We start from the raw sequence: 25,030 nt of genomic DNA, 5'->3' as shown, positions 1-25,030 counted from the left end.
GTGCTACACTGATGCATTCACGTCCATGAAAACAGAAAATGAATAAGCATCACAGAGGTTGACAGTTGGATGCAGAAACAACCACTTGCCCCAGCCTCCCAGTCCTTTCACCCCTCCTCCTTTATATTTGGGCATGAAAGCTCACATTGAGGAGGTGACAAAGGGAGAGAGATGCTGGGAAGGAAAGAGCAGAGGGAGGGGCGAGCTGATGTCGTCAGAGGATGTTTGGTGCGCAGGCGCTGCATGAGCTGGGCTGGCTGCCTATTGATGGGAAAACAAGGGACTGTGGGAGGACAGATAAGGGCGGCTGTGGGCAAACGGGTGAGGGAAGGGATACGGACAGAGTTTAACGCCATCTAGATTCTCCTCCTTTTTCAGTATTTGCTCTTATTCACTCTGGTTTGAATGTAGCATCCGCTCATCAGTGAGATTCGCAACAAAGCTTGGCTGAGACACCGCCTACGTGCCTGAGAAGGAACATCACAACAGGAACATCACATCCACTGCAGGTAATCAACAGTCTGCTATTCATTTTGCCATGACCAGGCCGTGTTTGTGATCCTCGTCCTGCCTCACCATCCTTCCATCAGGGCCTTGTATCCACCATCCCCTCCATCTTTTATTCCTCAATTCTAGCTTCTCTTCTCGCACTTCCCTCCCCCCACACTCCTTGTTTTCTTCCCCTGATGAGCTGATGACATACACTTGCTTGTCAACCATTACTCGTTACACCCCCATCCGAATACTGATTCAAAGTGGAATCCATCTTAGATGTGATATGATTATGTGGGGGGGAAAAAATGAATAAATTGACCAGTATTTACAATGTGATATTTTTCAAAAAGGTCATTGACATCATCTTTAAGTGATAAGCTGACCATTAAATGTATACATAATGTTTCTTAAAATAAAACAGGATCTTCCATTTAAATTGAAACACCAATCTGTAAAAGTGATGGCACGATTCCTCTCGTTGTAAACCAAAGTGTGATTGGTGCATCACTGTGCATCAGAGCCGATTCTCTCTTTGTAAAGGTTCGATAGAAATCTGCTGACACGCATTCTAGTCACACACCGGCGGTATGATAGCTCAAACACGTGCATTATGTATCGTTTTCAGCACGTATGCACAATAAACACTTTAGGTGTAAATTTAACTTGTACGTAAAATAGACTGGGATATACAAAATGGCAACAGTATGACTGGAAAAAGAGCTCTGAGGAAACTGAAGTTATTTGGATATGATTAGGTGACTGAAGTAGATAAACTCTTTCATATTAATATGTGGTTCATTTACCTTTATTTGAACATAACCCGTAAGACCAAAACATTTATGTATAATGAATGTGATATTGTTGAATGCAATCCATATGTACCAACCCTGCACTTTGGATCCCTCATTTCCACACGCACTCACTGCTCGCATACTGTGATAATGGAGAGCAATTAAGGCCACACCCCCTGCATTCATTGTGCATTCCTCCATCACAGATCTTTCTTACAGCAATAAACAGTATCAAAGTCACACATTTGCCGTCCACCCACATACTGTATCCAGTATTCTTGATCTACTATAGTAAAAAATAAAATAAAAAATAATAATAAAAAAGGTATTCAATGTGATTGTTTATGAAGCTAAGTTATCCTGACCTTTTTTTTAAATTATTATTATTACTATTCATATCATTTAGTCAAGCATGAAAACAAATATTTGCATTTACATTGTATAAATTCAAATTACCTGTTTATTCCCATACATTTTCATATCCCATATCCCAAGAACTATCTATGCCACAATACTGTAATCAATTATTCAGCAACTAATCGATTATCAAATTAATCGACAACTATTTGGATAATTGATTAATCATTTAAAATTGTCCAAATCCTTTGTATTTCAGCAATAAATATTCATGAAAGCTGACTTATTATCTTTGTTGCATTTGCAAACATTTTCTTTCACTTTGGAAAACGATCAACATTATTGCCTGTTTTCTGACAAATGACAAACTAAACCAGTAACGGAATCATAATTAATACATGTCTGTGAATTTTCTGCATTGTCAATTTGAAATAATGTTCTATTTTTTTAATAAACGGACGGAGACTTTAAAAATGTTTCATCCAGTTCGTCAATTAATCAAAAATATATCTGGCAGATTAAACGATTATTAAAATAATTTCAACCCTAAATATGGTACATATATTCCAAACTCCCTGATAAACTCCCCATCGACTTAATAGATTGGATACATTTTACAGAAATTGTGTACCCTTTTTTAGTACCATTGAGCAAAATACCAGAACCCAAGTTTCTGTCTCATTCTACGGCAACATATCTGAAAATATTCTCAACGGGTGAGTGGAGTGATTGGAAAAAGTAAGTAAACATTTACTGTTGTCAGAGTAACAGCAGAAAACCGGTCTCGATGCAGGACCGCGCATGAGGGAGAAAGAAATATCCTGCTGGTGAATCACAGCACTTAATGGTGACAACTAAATGACGTGATCATCAAGATTTTATTTATTTATTTATTTATTTTTTAATAATTGACTTGTTTGTACTCAATTAACAATTAAACCTCACAACTTTGACTACGCTCTATTTACAGCCTGGCGCATAATCACCTGTGTGTCATAGTGATGGGTAAAAGTAATGAACTCCCTCGGTAGGGAAACAGTGATGAGTATTTTTGTGCAAACAGTGTACCATTTCCCACTTCTATATAAGTGTAATAATTGAAAATGGACAAACAGTAACATTGAAAATGAACAAATAGCAAATTCAAGTGAAGATACTTCATTATCTGTGGTGTAGCGCTAAAGCCAATTAATTGGACTCCCTTTGGGACACGGTCCCCTTCTGGTCCACCCACTTCCATTATGTCTTTGTCTAGACAACACTGTGCCATTCCTCATTAGGTTTGGAAAGACATGATTCAGGAGACATCCTTTAAATCCTTTTGGCATATTGGTCAATTGAGCAGATGGGGGCACTACTGACACAATCATGGTATGGCTTTATATTGTAATCCACCAAAATCCACCCCCATACAAGGATTGTGTATGCAAATTTAGTTTAAGGTTAGTTCAAATGTAAGACATCAAATGATAGGTGACCACGGGCAACATTGAAAGAGAACGAACATTTATTTTGGTATCACTAAACAGCTATAAAAATAGAAACAGGACAGCTGATGAAAACAATTTTGTATTACTCAGCCCACCCTACTCCAGAAAATCAAGATTAAGCCTCATCCCACTGACTGACTTGAAATTCTACTTTAGCTGTAGCCAGTGAAATGAGTAAAGTCACACATGCAACATTTTATTCGAGCTACTAGAGATGTACAGTAAGGTACGTAAAGTGGGTTCCATGAAAATAGCAGTGGTTGTTTCAACGTGCTTTATGAATATACAGTTGAGTTGAATGATGGGATTCAGTGTCCTAAATGTGATTTCCAATGCCAAGTTGAGCAAATGTATACCAGCGCAACTAGCTATTGAGCAAAAGTAAAGGAACACTTCCTTAAGCCGCATGGAGATGGGGAATACAAGAACACAAGGCCAAGTGCGTGTCGGAGCGTTAAAATGCACTCAATGATCACAATGTGTCCCCTTCTGCAAAATGAGGCGCAATAATAAGTTATATGCAGCCCCCTAATCTAACATGGTATACTGTTGAATATTGCCTTTGTGGAATATGAAATAAGATGCAAAATCCACAGTTGCTCAGGCCTCATGTAACGACCAATCACAGCTCATCTTGTAAACCCGACATGGCCAAACTCAGAAAACAGGTGAGCCGTGATCGGTCGTTGCCTATTTCCTCAGCACTCATGATGTCATCTTCTGTCAACAGCAAGTGCAAAATGTGATTTTAAAGGTATTATTTGTATATGAAAAATAATGAAGCTATCAAATTTATTCTGGACAAAATACTATCTTGGTTACAGATACTTTTTCCTAGTGTGAGAAATAAAAGTAAAGCGTGAGAGCGTGAGAATGGAGGGAATTGCACGTCAGTGCTCAGTGCGTGACCAATGACAGCCCTGACTGAACCACATTTGTACTGTACTGTATCTCAACAGCTTTTGTACTGCAGAAAGTGACCCAACAGGGGATACCATGGAAGCCCCTCTTGTATGTTTGGATGAGGAGTTTGAGGACCTCCGGCCTTGTCGTAAGGATGAGTTTGACCACCCAGCGCTCAACCACCCCTCTTACACCACCACCAATGTCCCGCTGGTCTCCATCACCCGAGAGGACTTCTCTGAGCTGGAGAACTTTTCCGAGATGATGAGCTTCAAGTCCATGGAGGACCTGGTCAACGAGTTTGATGAGAAACTCAACGTCTGCTTCCACAATTACAACACCAAGACCGAGGGTCTGGCGCCGATACGCAATCAGTCGCAAAACCAAGAAGATGAGGAGCGGCTGCAGGATGAAGAGTGAGTGACTGCTTTTCATAACGGGGTGTGTTCTCCACAAATGTTGTCCAATTAGATTTAGTTTGAGGTGGGTAATATCTGCTCACAAGTAGCAAAATTTTGCGTATATAAGTGTTGACCTACAGACAGATAGACAGACAGACCTTTTAAACTGGCCACGTTCGGAGGACACATCACAGCCAGTTCATCCACCTCCCTTTGACAGAACATAGTAAATTCTGTGGAGTAAAATTGACTCTATTTAGAGTGGCACCAAATATACTCAGTTTTAGAGTAGGCTAATATTTACACTTGGAAGAGAGTAAAATAAAGAATTGAACCCTTGGAGTTCGGAAGATTCCAGCTGATGAACAGACTAGATTGGCTGTCTCCCAAATAGAAGGTTGTGAGTTCGTTCCTCAACCCTTGAGTGACTTTTTTGTTTCAATTCTTCATTTTACTCTCTTCCAAGTGTAAATATTTGGTCCCACTCCAAAGAGAGTCAAATTTACTCACCATAATTTACTGTTTAGACCTTTTTGCTCACAACCACTGTGCGAGTGGGGTTAGAAGGTACATTGCGCTACATGGTAATTGTGAACGTTTATCCACTTGTTCCGCTGAGGATTCAAATAAACAATGGCGTCTTTCTTTACGTGTGGAAATAGTAATTTTGCGAAATGATCCCCATTCTTTATTAACTGTACCAGTAATCTAATTAGGCCTATTTGTTTTTTTTTCTGTAACTGTAACGGTTTGTTAAAAAATTGTATTCTGAATATGTAATGCCAGTCCATGTATTGCGTTACTCCTCAAGCCTAGTCTTCAATGAACTCATTCGCCATTTTCACTTAAGCAACCCCCTTTTGCTCCTGGCTGTTTTACTGGATTTTGACTGATTTTGCAAGTCCCACAGAATATTGTGTTCTATTGCTATAAAAACATGGAACCGACCAAAAGAAAGATTAGTCTCTTCTTTCCTCAGGGGAAAAAAAGTATATTTGTATCTGTTTTTGTTTTGCAGCAATTAGCATTAAAATATAGCAAAGTTTCATCATTATTCACATTCCTTTTGAAAACACTGGCACAAAGAGCTTACTGCAACATGGCCCTGGCTGAAAAGAAAAAAAAAAAAAAAGAAAAACATGACCCTGGCTGAACTCTTATACTCTGCTGCCACCTGCTGGCGGTTTTTTGTAATAACTACTATTGCTTTAAGCCACCTCTTCATGTCAGAAGCTGTTTCAAAGCCTTCTGTATGCTCTTGCATTAAAAACAAAAAAACAAAAAAAACATGAATATATTTTTGGGAGTGAAGGGCAAAGTATTAAAAAATGTATGTACACATTTTTGGGCTTGAATGAGTTTAACCTAACGTTTTTTAAATTGTGGCTGGAAACCGAAGTATTCAGACAACCAGGGAGAACATGCAGACTCCACACACGAGGGACTAAGCCAAAATTCTAAGCCAGACCTCTTGGCTGTGAGGTAGACGTGCAAAACTTTATTTTATCAGCTAACGGGCAGATTCAGTGTTAACCTATACATTACAAGCTATTCTTTTATGCACAGAACCTGATAAACATGCAAATGGGAAATAGGTCAACCTGGGGCAGGCATCGATTATTTGCCAAGTCTTTCCAAGTCTTTGCAGTTTTTAACCTTGAACACTGCACCACTTTTGCACTTCATCTTTAGCTTAATAGGTGATAGCGGCAGTAAAATTCATGCATTAACCAATATCACACCGAGTTTATGTATGATGTAATGATGGGTCCATTACTGCCATCCAACACAAACATCAAGTCCTCACAAGCTTTCTGTGTACAGTTAAACTTTTTAAAATTCCAGTCAGTCAGTCAGAAATGCAAACCTGACCATCCTCCACTTGGCTGCAAGACTACATGCTGAATTATTCAGCGGGCAGTCTTGTGTGCGTTCCTTGTCTTTGGCTCTTTCTGTCTGTCCGTGTTATATCCTCCCCCTCCCACAAGCAAGTGTCGTCACACTCTGTGGAGTGGACTATTCTGGTTAAAAATAGCCTTGTTGTGGGTGCAAGGAAAAAAAGAAATGCTGAGATATATTTAAATGAAAGCGACTTATTTAATTATCAGGCAGGGGAGAGCTGTGCACAGTCAAAGCGCATACTTTATATTTATGTACACCACAATGTTTGCCACCATGTTCTATCAATTTCAAAAGAATAAAATATTTTTCTTTTCTTTGTTGTACTTTAAATTTGTAACATTGGTTATGTATCCATTGTCTGTTTGCCTGGTGTGAACAGACTCCAAAGCGGGAAGACGCACCGGAATAATCAAGTGAAATCAGCTGTCGGGTTTGAAAAGTCAGAACTGCAGATTTTGGCGTTAATCCTTGCAGATGCCTGATAAGAATCCCAGATATGAATGAGCATGACAAGCAGGCTGGAATATGAAAGGGAACGATTTCTTTTCAGTGGCAGCAGGCCAAGCAAGCACAGCAGGGAAGCTTTGTCATGTGGTGTTTCTCTTCAAACTGCGCCAATGACTCGAACTTGCCCTGCATACAGTTTGTCCTTCTGATTTTGTTGCAAATGATGTCACACTTTAGACATTGGATTTTCTTAATTTTCTTAAGGTGTTGAAAACATTTGAGTGATGATTTGCTTATGCACGTTGGGAATTAGGATACTTGCGTGTATTCTGTTGAGATCTGTATAACATCCATGTCTATCACATGTTGGAAGAATGTTCAACAGTTTGCCGGCAACGCTGATTTGAGTTAGGATAAAAGTAGATTCACACCAGTAGGGGTCTGCTCAAAAAATCGATACAGCAATATATCGTTGCGGGCCTCATTACAATACACGTATCGATACTCCGGCGATAGAATCGATAGTGCTCGATAACTTTAAATTGGCAGTTAACGTTTCCCTTTGCACCTTGCATTGTACCTAAAAAAATAAAAACCAGCAGCATCTTTGAAGTTAATTGCCTCCAATTAATGCAAAAATAGTTCACCAGTAATTGGACACTGTGTTCTGCTTAGAAAAATTAAAGCAGAGTAAGAATATCGACATTCATTTACTTATAAACTTAACGTGGCACGTGTCTTAATGTACCAGTTTTCCTCTATTTTGTTCAAAAAAACGAAATAGAATGTGTTACATGAAAAAAAATGCTGTTTTTATTTCCCCAAATATTTCAAATAAGCACATTTTAGAGCTGTAATTTTAATACTTTGATATTTTTACTAATATTGGCTCATGGCTATTAAGAAATTTTCCCGGTGTGTCTGCGAAAACTACTCCTTACTCTGCAGTGCGTACATATTTAGACCAGGCATGTCGCTTGGTGGTAAACCAGAAGACCTACTAACAAAAATATTTTTGTCATCCAGCATAATAAACATATCCTTTAGGTATACATATGACTGTTATTATAACGTGCAAGTAAATTACTGTGAAATATCGGCATACGTATCGCCTTGAAGATCAAGTATTGGGATACATATGTATCGCGATACGTATCGTATCGCGACCCCTGTATCGTGATACGTATCGTATCGTGAGGTTGGCGGCAATACCCAGCCCTACACACCAGTCAGCACTCCCCCATTGTTTTTTATTTCTTTAGTTTTACACATCACTATTGTCACTATATAATCAGCTGGTGGTTCTCAAACGTAATACTGATAGAACGATTTTTATTTCAGTACATTGTCTTCTTGATTTTTTTTTACAATTAAAGACATTTTTTTTGTACTTTTACAAATCACATTATTTCATTATTCTTGATATTTAGGTATGTAGCATCAATTTCAACAACGCTTTTAATTTATAAAACTGTTGTTTTCCTCATCAAGAGCAACATGAACAGAGGTGCCTTGAAATACTTATACATGTGAGCGTAAACTTGCAATATGAGGCCTGTATTGTGCAGCGAACTCAATCAACTCACTTCTCAATAAGCAGATATTGAACAATTCTTCAAAAAAAAAAAAAATGTGATTCAAGATTTTAATATCAATCCTATTGTTAACATTACGTCAAACACAAGAAACATAAAACAAAGTGAATTACACCTTGCGTATATAAAACAGCCAAACAAATTAACAATTGATCCCTAGCTTAAGGATAAACATAATTAACACCATTCATAGGCTAACATTTAGCCTAATTGCAGTAATATGACCCTTTATGCAATTGATATTTCAGCAAAAATAGTGGAACAACACATGAACAAATACAATATCAAAATATTCACAGGCATATACATGATGCGTCACAGTAAATGCGAAACTATTCTTTGTGTCTGCATGACGGTATTTTATCCTCCTGACTACCAGGGGGGAAAAAAATATTGTCCAATCATGTTTATTTTGATATTTCCCAATATTTGTGAAGTAACTGGAATACTGCAAAAGAAATAAAAAAAATAAATAAAATCATAATAAGTTTTTATTTTTAAGCTATGATGTGTCCACTACAGAGGACATTTTTTAAAACTTAAATGCTAGGCTCAAATACAGTTAAAATAATTCGAACAACTTTAATGTGTTCTTCAGAGTCTTATAGAAAACATGCTAACAACATTTAAAGCCCATTTTTTTTCAATAAAAAGTGTTATACACTTACTTTTCCTCTTCCCTAAAAAGTGTTTGCACTGAGGGAAGCCATATTTCTTTTATGATGCAATCAAAGGTAGCAAAGCCCCACCCCTATACATTTGGTATCATTGGAAAGCTCTGTCCTCTATAGAGCACAAAAGGAGTTAATTCAATCGTGTGCTCTGGGTGGGAGATAGTAAGGTTTAAAGAGGTCCACTACAGAGGACAAATTTGAATTGCTGGTAGTCAGGAGGATATTGCTCCTGGTGACCAAGGTGTACACCAGAAGGAAGCAGCACAATACGTTCAATTGATTCATTAAATTATGATGCACAAACATTTCAATTCTTTACATCCTTTTTAAATGTGCGTATGTAATTTGTTTTTGTTGCTGTTTGTAAACACAACGTTCAAAAGTGACACTTGATAAAGCCAAGAGGACAGCCAACTTGAACGAGCATGAAACCGTCCACCAATCAGGAACAGGGATTCACACAGCGATATTTGCATATGCCATTGATAGTTTTTTGCCTCAGTGGTTTGGCTGGAAGTAAAACGTTTAGTCTCAACCCAAAAACATCCTGGACAGGCCAAAACAAATCTGTCAGATGATACCTCATTTAATTCTGGTATTAATCTGCCCTGTATTGTTGGGTTTAGTTCCAGACCAGCGGCGTAATAAATGAAATGCGCAATATACAAGAAATACCCTATTTAAATACTCTTAATTTATTATTATTATTATTATTTTTTAAATAGCATTCACGGCACTTACGTGATTTTGCTATGGCCATTGATTTAACTATTTTTTTTAAAAATAATATACATTTAAAGTGAGTACTGGATAACTTAAAAATATTGTCCAAACAATGTAGTAGTGTTTAGTAAACAATCCTGTTTTTTTTTTTTTTCCCAAACTTGACTTTTCATCTCACAATATACATATTTAATCATGCCCAAAGATGTATTTTACAGTATAAAATGAAATTACTGTACCCTACATGTAAAAATTAAATAAGTAATCTGCCAATACAGTTTTGTATAAATGTGCAAATGTTTTGTATAAATGATGGGTGGAGGTTTACTGTAATGTTTTTTTTGTTTGTTTTTGAATGAAGTAGAATAACCACTTCGGAAAATTGATGGGTAGAATATAATCAAGTGCTATTTTGCTTAAAAAAAATAAAAAATGAAAAATAAAAAATACCTTTTTTTTTTTTTTTTTTTTGCAACAAATTACTGGTATTTCCACTAACTTCAACACGGAAAAAAATATTCAAGATATGAATGTTTTGTCGAACTAATTAAACCCATATGTCAAGGAAGGGACGACTGTACTATATATATATATATATATATATATATATATATATATATATATATATATATATATATATATATATATATATATATTAGGGGTGGTAAAAAAATCGATTCGGCGATATATCGCGATACTACATCGCGCGATTCTCGAATCGATTCAATAATCGGCAGAATCGATTTTTTTTTTTTTTTTTTTTTTTTAGGATTCACACATTGAACATGGAAGAATGTTATATGAACGGAACATTAAGCCTTAATATTTTATTTTAATGCTGTTCAAACATGAAACAGATTACAACCTCTATAAGACTGAAATTTCAGATAAATAAATAATACATTTTCATATAAATCTTACACTCTACAAGCTTACTGATTTGAATGAAAAAAAATCGCAACAATCGACTTATAAATTCGTATCGGGATTAATCGGTATCGAATCGAATCGTGACCTGTGAATAGTGATACGAATCGAATCGTCAGGTACTAGGCAATTCACACCCCTAATATATATATATATATATATATATATATATATATATATATATATATATATATATATATATATATAAATAGTGCTGTCAAACGATTAAAATTTGTAATTTTTAAATTTTTAATCTGATTAATCACACTTTTTAATTTTGATTAATCACGATTAATCAGCTAAATTACTTGCGTATTTGCGTAATATAAAATAAATACAAAATACCGTAATATTTTGACATTAACGCATTTTATTATCTGAATGTCATTTGTCATGCGTGTATTGCTCAAAACGTAACAGCATCATATCAATTGGGTGCAATTCAGCAATTATTAATTAATTAAACGCAAATGACTTTTGTTTTATCTAACGTCCCGTCGGGGTGTTTTTTAAAGCGAAATTTACTACCGAGCACACCAACTGGAGTCACCCCGCTCATCTTGGAACAACAGGCGTAGGAAATTCCGTGCATTGACCTAATCACTGACCTGCGCAGCCTTCAATGTAACCATCCGCGGTTACGTTCAAGGCTCAAGTGCCGTAAAAAAAATAGTGCGATTAATATGCGATTAATACATGATTAATGCGACATTTTTCTGTGATTAATTCATCTTTTAACGCTTTAGCTTTGTCAGCCCTAATATGAAAGTATCCTCTTTATGAGATGGTGCATGCCACCATGCTGAGACACTGCCATGAGTTGAACAAGTGTCACTGTGTGACCGAGCCTAGCGTAGGCGGCGCCAAGCTGGTCCTGAGACAGCCTCTCAGCAGAGGAGGGAAAAAACGGATGGCTCTGAAACAAAGGATGTTTCTCTCCTAGTTTATGTCATTCCTCCTCAAACAGACGCTTACACTGGGCTGCACAAACCACTCGCACTGTTTTATGTGCGCGGCATTTGGTACCTTTCTCCGCAGCATTCCATTTCTCGCAATTTTGCAATGTGGATTTTATTCATGTGATTTGTTAGTTTGCACAGGGTTAGGTTTAGCTCTGCTCAAATGCAAAAGTAAATGTTAAATCTTGACTCTTGAATGAGTGTGCTACAAGAGAAAGAGCTAGATTTACTTTAAACTAGTAGAACACATTTTGCTAAAATCTTGTCTCATCCTGTTGTGGAAGAGTCTTGTGTTAATATGTGTTGACAAAGTAGCTTGAAAAATAGGATCAATGTTGTTGGAACTGTTCAACAGGTTTTCTGTTACCTGAAATGACATTTTTCATGTGGATATTTCTGTTACATTTCAGTGTGTGGGATGCGCTAACTGACAATTACATATCTGCATGGGACGGTCCAGACTCAGAAGGATTCAACGGAAATCTATCTGATAAAGAGGTAGGAACAGTTTACTGACACTCATATTAACCTCGAGTGTGAACTCATTACATTACACATATTTGTTATTTTCTCATTTTCTTTTTATGTTTATCTTCATTTGAGTTGGTTGCCTGTGTTCACTTTCTGCTGCTGTCTTTGCTTTGCGTTTCTGTTTGGTCAGGGCGGAGCTAAGTGGTTGCCAGGGTTGGTCACTCTCTGGCCACCCTTTTGGCCACCACTACATCTTGAGGAAGATTTTGTACCTGTGAATGCTTAGATACCTACCTGATACTTTGCCCAGTGAAACATTTATTGCCACGCTCCTTCTAAGTATTGTATTTATGGATACATAACTTAATGGATCAGTGCTATTTCCTCGACACGGTGGGGCCTGTTGCTCGCTGGTCCATTCTTTTGAGGCACTTTATGATGCTGACACTTGACTCTCATAACCAGTCATCATCAGTCAAATTCAGCTGAATGCGCATCTTATTCTTGTTATATGGATAAATGGATGGATGATAGAAAGATTGTATTGTCGCCCTTTCAGCTTGTTGGAACGGCTACTTCTAAGCTTTGAAAAAATATATACGCAGGTAAATGCATCGGTTACAAACAAATGCATCAACTTCTATTTTGTATTTTATTCAATAATTCCACTGGGACCAGACTAATTAAGGGGTGTGAAAAGTATGGATGGCCTGCTCGTTTTTTTTTTTTTTAACCAGCCCAACAGGCATTTACATTATCAAGAGGCACAAATATTTGCATTCATTTAACTGATTTTTAAATAAATGGGTGAATTCAATGCTTTTTTTTAAAACATGTATTGTGAATTTATTTCCCTCATAAATAATTTTTGATTTGCTAAATATAAATAACAAAATACATAAATATTTGCTTTATTTATTAAAATGTGATTCTGAATATTTGTGAATTATTATTAAAATAAAATATGTTCCTTTTACTTAGTTTTTATTAACTTTTTATTCATGTAATTACATCTTTTTTTTAAATAAATGTATTGTGATTAAAATAAGTTCTTTTTTTAGTCACTTATTTTTAGCTGATTCTGCAACTTCTTCTCAGGAAAAAATCTATTTACTATACACTACTATGTGGATGGTTGTTCGTCTCTGTGTGCCCTGCGATTGGCTGGCAACCAGTCCAGGGTGTCCCCTGCCTACTGCCCAGAGCCAGCTGAGATAGGTGCCAGCACCCCCTGCGACCCTTGTGAGGAATAAGCGGTCAAGAAAATGGATGGATGGATGGATGGATGGATGGATGGATGGATGGATGGATACTAGGGATGTAACGATATCCAAACGTCACGATACAATATTATCACGATATGAAGTTCACGATACAATAATTATCACGATATTGTGGGGGTGTTGGCGATATTTAAAAAAGATCACAATATTGTAAAAAAAGAGCTCATATATTAAAAAAAAACATAATTAGCATAAGCATAAGTTCTTTTGTACATAAGAGCAATGCATATAAACCACCTACAATCTCTAATAACAATATTGAGGCACTTAGTTGCTAATTCAAGCACACATTGATCGCTTCACAAGCAAATTAGGTTCCCCTTCATCTGACTATTAGAATAGATTTTAAACATAGAAGGCCAAAACATCACTAATGCAAATTAAATTGCACTAATAAACTAGCCACTAGAGGGTGCTAGAACTGCACAAATGGAAATCAACCTGACTTTTTTTTTTTTTAACAGATGTGTTCCTTTTAAATATTGTGAACATGACGACGACGATATTGTGGCAGTTTTAATATCACGATATAACGATATTGCCCTTATTGTGACATCCCTAATGGATACTATACTATACTATACTATACTATACTATACTATACTATACTATACTAAGATTAGGGCTCAGACTTCCTCGTTCCCCAATCATGTTGATGGCAGCGAATGAGTTCTGGTTGGATTTGAAATTTAAGCTTCTAATGTATTTATGGACATTTCTCTTTTTCGTTTAAAATTGATTACTTTAACTTAGAATCCCAACTCACATTGCGGCCAAAGGTAGAATCCTAGTTGGCTTTTGCGCCTTTTGTTGCTGCAAATAATAAGTCCTTGTGGCGGATGCTAAACTAGTGAGCTAACTGGAGGGGATTGTTGCTTTGTTGCCTTGAGAGACGGCAACATACTTTATTTATTGCTTCTTGTAAGATTAAAAAAAAAAAAAAAAAAAAAAAAAAAAAGTGTTCCAAGAAAAAGTCACAAAATCCAATTTCAATTATAAACCAAAAAACACAGATCATATCAACCAGTTTCACTGTTTCTACAAAATTCTTTTCCATTTCATCTGTTATTCTCCAGATCCATGAAAAGGAGGAAGAAGAAATGAATGAAAAGAATGACAATGCCAACTGTCTGAACGAAGAACCTCTCATCACAGCCGATCAGGTGTGTATACTTTTGCTGCCTTCAGTTAATCAACATAAAAGGTGAAAAGCCAACATTGATGGATTGTTTGCTGTGGTAACACCAGCTATAGGTTTATATAAAGTCAGCATTTTAATTTCTTTAGAATGTGTGTATATTTACACATTATTACAACTGTACAGTTTGCACTTATTCAACTACACATGCAAACAAAATTATTGAGAAACCACCACAGTGGTCACAAAAATAACTTAAGGCAAAAGTAATAATATATACAAATTTCATGAAATTTTCTATGAAAATCATTGCTTTTCAATTGTAGTTCAACGTAATTATATTAAAAAATAATAGTGATGTTGATGATGCTGGTTGTTGCTCAATGATTTGAGGCAACCACTTTAAAACACACCCCTTTTCCAACTAAAAAGCAAACTGTATATTGTGGAAGATCAATGCAATAAAGGGGAACTATTTACATTTTGAATTGCAATGCATTGTGGGATGTCGCCAACTGTACCCTGCCACCGGGGAAGTGACGTCATGTGCCAAGTCACGTTTCAGCATGTAGACAACTCACCTGTGTTTACCAATGGAGGAACAAGAGAAAATTGCATTTTCACAATGGAAATACAGTAAATAAATTGTTTGTGCAGGCAAGATATGAAAATTAACGACAAACTGTTGTCTAACTTAAAAACACTATGTAAAACTTAATGACACATTTGGAGTCGCTGCACAGTACATTAATCTATTGTCATTTTTATGTTAAGTGTAGGCATCTGTTGAATGTAATTAATAAAGTAATAAAGTCGTTAGAATTGAAAAAATGTCATCAGTAAAATAACTGAGTTGCTTTTCAGCTCAAGTAATCTGTAAAGTAACCAAGATAGCTTTCAGATCAAGTAATTAGTAAAATAACCGTTATTTCTCAGCTCAAGTAATCAGCAAAGTAACTAAGTTACCCTAATCAGTAAAGTAACTAAGTTACCTTTCAGATCAAGTAATTAGTAAATTCACTGAATTAATTCTCAAATCGTCTAATCAGAAAGTAACTAAGTTACTTTTCAAATCAAGTAGTCAGTAAAACAACTGAGTAACTGTGGCAACACCGTTGGTCCTTGACTCGCTCGACACCACAGATGGATGACTACTTGGTATTCATGCAGTCGCTCCCTGTTTCCAAGGTCATTGAGGAGATAGCAGAGATGATGGAGAACTCCCCCGACCCTGGTGAAACTGAAGAAGAGGATGAGGAGGAGAGCAGCCGTTGCTCCTCCAGGACTCACCCATCCCTCCTGGAGGAGATCCGACAACTGTCCCAGGCCTCCAACAACAACTGCTCTTATGAAGGTATTATATGCGATAGCATTATTTGTTAGTTTTTATTTCATTTTTACTTTTGTTGTTCAATTTCAGTTAGGATTTATTAGTTTTAGAGCAGCTTTGCTAGTTTTTAATAGCTTTATTTTTTAACGATTCATTTTAGATTAGTTCTTATTAGTTTTTCTATTATTTAAGTTTTTTTCTGGAGTTTTTGTCGAGCGCAAGATTAAAATATCACTCGGTATTGTGTACTGAAGTAAGGAAAACTACAATTCTCAAACAACAGTTTGACCTTGCTTCTTCTGTACGGATGTACAACAATAGCGAAATAAGCACCTTTAAAATGAATCCTGAAACTATTTTAAGAAATGTAATGGAACGTTCAGTTAGTTTTCTTTTGTTTCATTCTGTTAAAGAGATTTTTTTCCACTTTAGTTTATTTCACAAGTTCTCATTAACTATATAACCTTGCAGTGTATTCATTGTCACGCTAAAGTAGGAAAAAGACAAATATTCACCCCGTTTCCACTGGCTTGTTTATTGCTTGTGCAGCTTCTTTTTTTTTTTTTTTTTCATTTTTGAAGGACTTTTCTTATTCTATTTGTGTGTAGCATAGTAGCTAATTGCAGCTTCACCATGTTTACTATGAACACTGTGTTTCACTAATTGACCCAAGTCTGGAGATCTCAGAGCCTTGAATATATATTCAGTGCCCAAACCATTCAGTGACTTATAGACCAGTAGAAGAATTTTAAACCTATTCTATAGCTGACTGGAAGCCAATGTAAAACCTTTAGAAATGGAGTGATACTGTATGTTGTAATCTCTTTGTTTTGGTCTTCCTCTGGGTATTACAGACGATATTACAACAGTTCATCTGTGTGAATCAAGCCTCTTTCTGTAGAGAAATTGTATGCTGCACACAAAAAAAAATCCTCTTTTCCTTCCACATCTTCTTTCTGCAGGCCTTAGTCTGATGCCCAGTTCAGCACTGGTTGAACTTCTTCACCGTGTGGAAGCCGCAATCCGAGAGTACTCAGAGGAACTGGTCAGTCAGCTGGCGCGACGCGATGAGCTGGAGTTTGAAAAAGAAGTGAAGAACACGTTCATCACTGCACTGATAGAGGTGCAGAATAGGCAGAAGGAGCAGCGAGACGGTAGCAAACGCCGTCGCCGGGACAAAGCTTTGAGCCTTCAGGGAGGAATGGGTGTGGTGTCTGTGAACACGGGGAATACTGGTACCGCTGGTCGCGTGGAGAAGACAGGAAGCATGCCTGTCAAGGTAAAGTGGAGTCATTAGCTTGAATGTTGAAAGCATTCACATATTATTTCCATTTTCTTCAGCTCATATTTTGACATGTATCTACTTCCACGTAATTCATCCGATTCACATCATTTCAATTTAATTGTATTCCAAAAATTACACTTTTGCAGGCTATTATACTGTATATCGCAGACCAAAAATTCACAATTTTCCTAAAATTCAACATTTTCAACCAAAAATTCTCCATTCATTCCCAATTCAACATAAGTGAACATTTGTGAACGTTCCCCTTTGAAAGTCAAAACATTCCGATCATTCAATTCTCCTTTTGAACAATTTTCAACGTTTGTCACCACAAAAATTCCCCATTCGTTCCAAATGACACATTAAACCAAAACAGATTCACATCATTGTTCCTATTTGAAATTCAAAACAGCTAGCCAGCATATATAATTCACTTGGAATGAATGTTCAACATGCCAAAAATGTCCACGTGTCACCAAAAATTCCCCATTCATTCCTATTCTGGATCATTCTGTGTCATTCAAAATTTTGCCAGAAATTAAAAATGTCTATCTAATCTTAAATTTGCAATAATATTTCCTTCAGTTGCAGGTTTATTAATGTGAATGTGAACCTTAAATATTCTCATTGTGTGCTCACAATATATTAGAGAAAGATGAAACCAGACTGCCTGTAAGTTCTTGTTCCTGTCTGATAATGGATCTCAGCCCATTAGCCTCTAAAGGATCTTCCTGGAATGATCTTAATATGTCGGAGACATTTCTAGAGACAGTAACAACCCAGTCCAGTCTACGCTTGTCCGGTTAATAGGAAAACAACCTAATGGATTTTCCTGCTGTGCAAAGCAAAACATCACTATAGTGTCTTAGTGAGTCGGGCTGTGATACCATTACTTCAGTCTTTAAAGTACTGATGGCTTAGTACTGCACACAAATGCAAACATTTGTCAGGGTGTATTTGAGTTTACTCTAAGACTCTTTTTTTTTTTTTTTTTTGTATCCCTCAGATTCTTCTAGAATCAGTAGATCACAGATCACTAGAATATTTTGTAGACATTTTAGTAGGTATTACATGTAATAGTCTGATTTGTGTGCATTGGTTTTGACCTGCAGCGCTTCAGTATGGAGGGACTATCCAACATCCTTCAGACGGGCATCAGACAGACGTTTGGAAGCACAGGCAATGAGAAACAGGTACTAGTGTGTCCAGTCTTACTTAAGTTATTAAAAGTATTTGCAAACCAGTGTTGATACAATCAAACTATAAGCATTACTTACATTTACATAACTAAAGAGATTTGCTACTAGATTAGTCTTGAGTCTTGTTTCAAAAACATCAGTACTTTCATAAAACTTGATTGCATTGTAGTATTTAGTTCTGTTATGGTGGGGGTATGTGGATGTGGGAAGATGGACCCAATGGCGGAAAAGCAAGGCCTGGAGACAAACGGGAATGAGAATAACTTTTTAACTGAAACCAAGTAGAAGATCGGATGGGACGTGAGCGGACTAATTGCCATGACTGGACTGAACGTGGACAGACTGGGCATGATGTGGACAGACTTGGCATGATGTGGATGGACTTGGCATGGCATGACTTAGCAGAACGTGGACAGATTTGGGTTGACGTGGACAGACTTCAGAAGACGTGGACAGACTTGGCATGGCATGACTTAGCAGAATGTGGAGATTTGGATTGACGTGGACAGACTTGAGATGACGTGGACAGACTTGAGATGATGTGGAGAGACTTGAGGTGACGTGGACAGACTTGAGGTGACGTGGACAGACTTGAGGTGACATGGACGGACTTGAGGTGACGTGGACGGACTTGAGGTGACATGGACGGACTTGAGGAGATGTGGACGGACTTGAGGAGACGTGGAGACTTGAGGAGACGTGGACGGACTTGAGGAGACGTGGACGGACTTGAGGAGACGTGGACGGACTTGAGGAGACGTGGAGACTTGAAGAGACACGGAGACTTGAGAGAACACTTGGTGTGGACGAGAGAAACTTGACCAGACGTAGAGAAACTTGACCAGACGTAGACACTATCAATTCGGCTTAGCACACCTCAACTGGACAAGACAAGACAAGACAATGCTCCCACGACGCGTGAACAAACACCACTCACTAAATACAACACTTAACGAGACACTAACAAGACACACCTGGGAAACACAGCGGGCAGAGGGAACTAATTAGCAACACACACGGGGAGGGGAGACACACACAGGTGGACGAGGTAACTATGACGAGACTAGGGGAGACAAAACCGGACAAAAGACAACATAAAACACCCAAAACTAAACCAATACCCAACCCCCCAAAACTGAAACATGACAAGTTCTTAGTGTTACTTTTAGTGAAGTAAAAAACTGCTGCTAAACACTAATCAAAACCAACATGGTTGTTGTTTAGACAATCAGTAAGAAAATTTGTCATTTATATTGTCAGTTTTGTAATAAATATCACAATTCAAGATATTACAAGATATTATCAAATTTTATTTCAAATAAACTGTTTTGCTCCAAAATGAGAAGTGCTAGTTTGGTAAATAATTTACTCTAACTGCTGTTTGAAGTCAGTACCATTAAGCAGGTTCATAGGTGTACCAATGCAGTAGGCCAATATGTATACAGTATACTGCATCAAAACCCTTTGACCTTTCACACTGTTTTTAGTATCTGAACACCGTCATTCCTTATGAGAAGAAAGGCAGCCCTCCATCTGTTGATGATCTGCAGATGCTCACAAAAAGTAAGTTTCAAGTCAAGTGATAATAGCGTGGAAAGAAACATGTCTACATTCAAGATCACTGTACCTATGAACTTTTCTGGTCATGTAGTTCTTTTTGCCATGAAAGAAGACAGCGAGAAGGTGCCTACACTGCTAACTGACTACATATTAAAAGGTAAATATAACCTGTCCAAATTGCATACTACAGGATCTTAGTAAAAGATTCAATCTTAGTAAAGTGGTTCTTAACCTTTTTTCATAAATGTACCCCCTGTGAAATATTTTTTTTTCAGCCAAGTTCCAACTAACCAATGCAAGGGGAAAAATAATAATAATAATAATAATAAAAAAAAGACTTAAAACAGTGCTGTGCCATCAGTGCTTGTTTTATTAAACTTTGGAACTCCATTTGTAGTCATATCTCTAGTCCTATCTTCAGAACTATTTGGAATTGAAAAAAACAACAACAACTTCATTATAAATAATAATTAAAAAAAATGCATGCACATAATTAACAACAAAATGTCCTCCTTTGGGATGATAGTTAAGATCTGTTCAACTTAGCCCCTCCGTGAGTCATCACCTTATCGTGGTGGAGGGGTTTGCGTGTCCCGATGATTGTCTGGGGCTTTACGCCCCTGGCAGGGTCACCCATGGCAAACAAGTCCTAGGTGAGGGGCCAGACAAAGCATGGCTCACAAGACCCCTCATGATGATAGATAAAAATGGATCTAGTGTTCCCTTGCCCGGACGCGGGTCACCGGGGCCTGCACCCATGGGGCCCGGCCGGGCACAGCCCGAAAAGGCAACGTGGGTCCCCCTCCTCATGGGCTCACCACCTGTGAGGGGGGCCAAAGGGGTCGGGTGCATCGTAAGCTGGGCGGCAGCTAAAGGCGGGGGCCTTGGCGGTCCGACCTCCGGCTACTGAAGCTCGCTCTGGGAACATGGAATGTCACCTCTCTGGCAGGGAAGGAGCCCGAGCTGGTGTGCGAGGCTGAGAAATTCCGACTAGATATAGTCGGGCTCACCTCCACGCACAGCTTGGGTTCTGGTACCAATCCTCTTGAGAGGGGTTGGACTCTCTTCCACTCTGGAGTTGCCCATGGTGAGAGGCGCAGAGCAGGTGCGGGCATACTTATTGCGCCCCGGCTCGGCGCCTGTACGTTGGGGTTTACCCTGGTGGACGAGAGGGTAGCCTCCCTCCGCCTTCGGGTGGGGGGACGGGTCCTGACTGTTTGTGCATATGCACCAAACAGCAGTTCAGAGTACCCACCCTTTTTGGAGTCCTTAGAGGGTGTGCTGGAGAGCGCTCCCCCTGGGGACTCCCTCGTCTTACTGGGGGACTTCAACGCTCACGTGGGCAATGACAGTGAGACCTGGAGGGGCGTGATTGGGAGGAACCCCCCCCGATTGGAACCCGAGCGGTTTTCTGTTATTGGACTTCTGTCTGGGAACGTCTGGCGGAATCCCCTGTCAGAAAGAGTTTCAACGCCCACCTCTGGCAGAGCTTCTCCCTTGTCCCGGGGGAGGCGGGGGACATTGAGTCCGAGTAGACCATGTTCCGCGCCTCCATTGTTGAGGCAGCCGATCGGAGCTGTGGCCGTAAGGTGGTCGGTGCCTGTCGTGGCAGCAATCTTCGAACCCGCTGGTGGACACCAGCGGTAAGGGATACCGTCAAGCTGAAGAAGGAGTCCTATCGGGCCTTTTTGGCCTGTGGGACTCCGGAGGCAGCTGACGGGTACCGGCTGGCCAGGCGGAAGGCGGCTTTGGCGGTTGCTGAGGCAAAAACACGGGCATGGGAGGAGTTTGGTGAGGCCATGGAAAACGACTTCCGGATGGCTTCGAAGAAATTCTGGTCCACCATCCGGCGTCTCAGGAGGGGAAAGCAGTGCACCATTAACACTGTTTATAGTGGAGATGGGGTGCTGCTGACCTCGACTCGGGACGTCGTGAGTCAGTAGGGAGAGTACTTCGAAGACCTCCTCAATTCCACCAACACGTCTTCCTTTGAGGAAGCAGAGCCCGGGGACTCTGAGGTGGGCTCTTCTATCTCGGGGGACGAAGTCACTGAGGTGGTTGGAAAGCTCCTCGGTGGCAGGGCCCCGGGGGTGGATGAGATCCGCCCGGAGTTCCTAAAGGCTCTGGATGTTTTGGGACTGTCATGGTTGACACGCCTCTACAACATCGTGTAGACATCGGGGACAGTGCCTCTGGATTGGCAGACCGGGGTGGTGGTCCCCCTTTTTAAGAAGGGGGACCGGAGGGTGTGTTCCAATTATAGCGGGATCACACTCCTCAGCCTCCCTGGTAAGGTCTATTCAGGGGTGCTGGAGAGGAGGGTCCGTCGGGAAGTCGAATCTCGGATACAGGAGGAGCAGTGTGGTTTTCGTCCTGGCCGTGGAACAGTGGATCATGTCTACACCCTCGGCAGGGTCCTCGAGGGTGCGTGTTCGCTCAACCAGTCCACGTGTTTTGTGGATTTGGAGAAGGCGTTCGACCGTGTCCCTCGGGGAGTCCTGTGGGGGGTGCTTCGGGGGTACGGGGTACCGGGCCCCCTGATACGGGCTGTCCGGTCCCTGTACGACCGTTGCCAGAGTCTGGTCCGCATTGCCGGCAGTAAGTCGGATTCGTTTCCGGTGAGGGTTGGACTCCGCCAAGGTTGCCCTTTGTCACCGATTCTGTTCACAACTTTTATGGACAGAATTTCTAGGCGCAGGGGTTCCGGTTTAGTGGCCTCAGTATTGCATCTCTGCTTTTTGCAGATGATGTGGTGCTGTTGGCTTCATCAAGCCGGGATCTCCAACTCTCACTGGAGCGGTTCGCAGCCGAGTGTGAAGTGGTTGGAATGAAGATCAGCACCTCCAAATCCCAGACCATGGTCCTCAGTCGGAAAAGGGTGGCGTGTCCTCTCCGGGTCGGGGATGAGATCCTGCCCCAAGTGGAGGAGTTCAAGTATCTTGGGGTCTTATTCACGACTGAGGGTAGGATGGAGCGGGAGATCAACAGGCGGATCGGTGCAGCGTCTGCAGTGATGCGGACTCTGTATCGGTCCGTCGTGGTGAAGAAGGAGCTGAGTCGAAAGGCGAAGCTCTCGATTTACCGGTCGATCTACGTTCCGACCCTCACCTATGGTCACGAGCTGTGGGTTGTGACCGAAAGGACAAGATCCCGGATACAAGCGGCCGAAATGAGTTTCCTCTGCAGGGTGTCCGGGCTCTCCCTTAGAGATAGTCTGAGAAGCTTGATCATCCGGGAAGGTCTCAGAGTCGAGCCGCTGCTCCTCCGCGTTGAGAGGAGCCAGCTGAGGTGGCTTGGGCATCTGGTTCGGATGCCTCCTGGACGCCTCCCTGGGGAAGTGTTCCGGGCATGTCCCACCGGCGGGAGGCCCCGGGGACAACCCAGGACACGCTGGAGAGACTATGTCTCTCGGCTGGCCTGGGAACGCCTTGGGATCCCGCCGGAGGAGCTGGTTGAAGTGGCTGGGGAGAGGGAAGTCTGGGCTTCCCTGCTAAACTGCTGCCCCCGCGACCCGACCCCGGATAAGCGGTAGATGATGGATGGATGGATAGTTTTAAATAAAAACTGATATGCTAAAAAAAAAAACATTGTCTTAAAATATCTATTTAATATTTAAGAAGACTGACATTACCAACTGTCAACACTGAACATTGCAGTCATTTTACATTTTGCATCTTGTTTTATGCAGCTTCTGACCCCTTCACTGCATGTAGTTCTTTTGACAAATGTTTGACAATTTGTAAAGATTGGATTGGAAACAATAACAAAATATTCTTTTTCATCTTTCCACCCCCAACAATGTGTACGTTGTTTTCCAAACTATGTGAATACTCTTGTATGCGATCCTAAATGAGGTATCTGCTTTCCTTCTCCAGTCTTGTGTCCTACCTAAAGCCTCGTACCAGGTGCGACGGGGAACTCCGCCTTTTGTCGCCGGCCCGAGCAGCATGACCCTTCTCCTCTTTGGTCATTCCGCCACACCGTCAACATCGTTGTATTTACCTCACCTATGACGATTGCCTCTTGCTGAGCTCATCCTCTCCTTCCTTGCACTTACTCATGCTTTAGTCAGCCACTGAAATATTCAAAGTGGGACAGCCACACCCCTCTTTTAAAGGACTTCACTAATGGAGCATGACACACTATAAATGATCACGACACCAATAACATGGTGGTGCTGCATTTTCGTCCTATGTTTTGGTTAATATTTATTCATAATTCATTGGGAGTACATTGCATTCATAAATGACAAGCCTCTATCTATTGTTTAAAAGTAAAGGAATTTATTTGAATACACAAGCCATGCACTGTTTTCTGACCACTGTAGCGGAGTGAGAGAAAAACAATTCAGGTGCAGGGCATTCTTCTTCTTTCTTCTTCTTGATTTCACTGTGAATACACAGTATTTTGTAACCTCTTTTAATTTGTATCAAACATTTGATAGAAAGTGATTTTTCTACTTTCATTTAATGTCACCAGAGTGACAGGCTGCCGTGTATTCCGTATGAATCCGTTCAAATGGACTTGCTCCACATTAAACCTTGGATATCGACCCCTGAAGGTCAACTTGTCCAGGAAAGATGTAAACATTCGCATATGAGATGTGTAAATGGATCTTACATTGCTAAATTGCAAATTCTAATAAACATGCTAAACCCTAATTGTGTGCTGCTGTCTTTGCCATGCTAGTTCAACTAAATTATGTAGAGTTGCTCACCTTGAATTTATGGGATGTCTTAAACAGCAACATCGGTCTCTTCAATAAGGTCCCATGGAATACACGAGGCGCCCATCTCGGTCCATATGTTACTAGTTAGCATAGAAATCCGGTCATCGAGGACCACTGTCCTGCATGTTTTAGAGGTCTCCCTCCTCAAACACAGCTGAATCGAATAATCAGGATCATTATCAAGTTTCTGCAGAACTTACTAATGTGTTTGAGGAGGGAAACTCTAAAACATGCAGGATTGTGGCCCTCGAGGACGGGTGTTTGACAACTATGCTTGAGCATCATCTGCCCTCTTGTGGCCGTTTTACTCTGACATCTCAAATTACTGTATACATTTATACAGATTTTAAATGAGAGATGTAGTCTGTAAT

General features: G+C 39.7%; 1 protein-coding gene across 2 annotated transcripts; it reads left to right on the top strand.

The window, feature by feature from the left end:
- Positions 1-219: 219 nt before the first annotated feature.
- Positions 220-24,591, top strand: fez1 (fasciculation and elongation protein zeta 1 (zygin I)). 2 transcript variants are annotated; one of them, XM_077505084.1, is made up of 11 exons: positions 220-321; positions 412-509; positions 4,093-4,452; positions 12,075-12,162; positions 14,495-14,581; positions 15,745-15,910; positions 16,849-17,165; positions 18,284-18,364; positions 19,858-19,933; positions 20,022-20,087; positions 23,806-24,591. In XM_077505084.1, the coding sequence occupies exons 3-11, from the start codon at positions 4,130-4,132 to the stop codon at positions 23,820-23,822; spliced, it is 1,221 nt and encodes a 406-aa protein (XP_077361210.1). In that variant the 5' UTR covers positions 220-321; positions 412-509; positions 4,093-4,129; the 3' UTR covers positions 23,823-24,591. The 2 variants fall into 2 exon arrangements, with proteins under 2 accessions (XP_077361210.1, XP_077361209.1); XM_077505083.1 differs by having other exon boundaries at positions 228-509.
- The last annotated feature ends 439 nt before the right edge of the window (positions 24,592-25,030 follow it).

The sequence above is a fragment of the Festucalex cinctus genome, chromosome 18, assembly GCF_051991245.1.
Source record: "Festucalex cinctus isolate MCC-2025b chromosome 18, RoL_Fcin_1.0, whole genome shotgun sequence".
Lineage (NCBI taxonomy): Eukaryota > Metazoa > Chordata > Actinopteri > Syngnathiformes > Syngnathidae > Festucalex > Festucalex cinctus.
Note: the sequence above shows the minus strand (reverse complement) of the source record. Positions and strands in the feature narration are given on the sequence as shown.

Coding starts and splice junctions, on each gene's coding strand:
- fez1 (XM_077505084.1), top strand. CDS start 4,130: ATGGAAGCCCCTCTTGTATGTTTGGATGAGGAGTTTGAGGACCTCCGG. Junction 15,911..16,848: donor CAACAACTGCTCTTATGAAG/GTATTATATGCG, acceptor TTCTTTCTGCAG/GCCTTAGTCTGATGCCCAGT. Junction 19,934..20,021: donor TCTGCAGATGCTCACAAAAA/GTAAGTTTCAAG, acceptor CTGGTCATGTAG/TTCTTTTTGCCATGAAAGAA.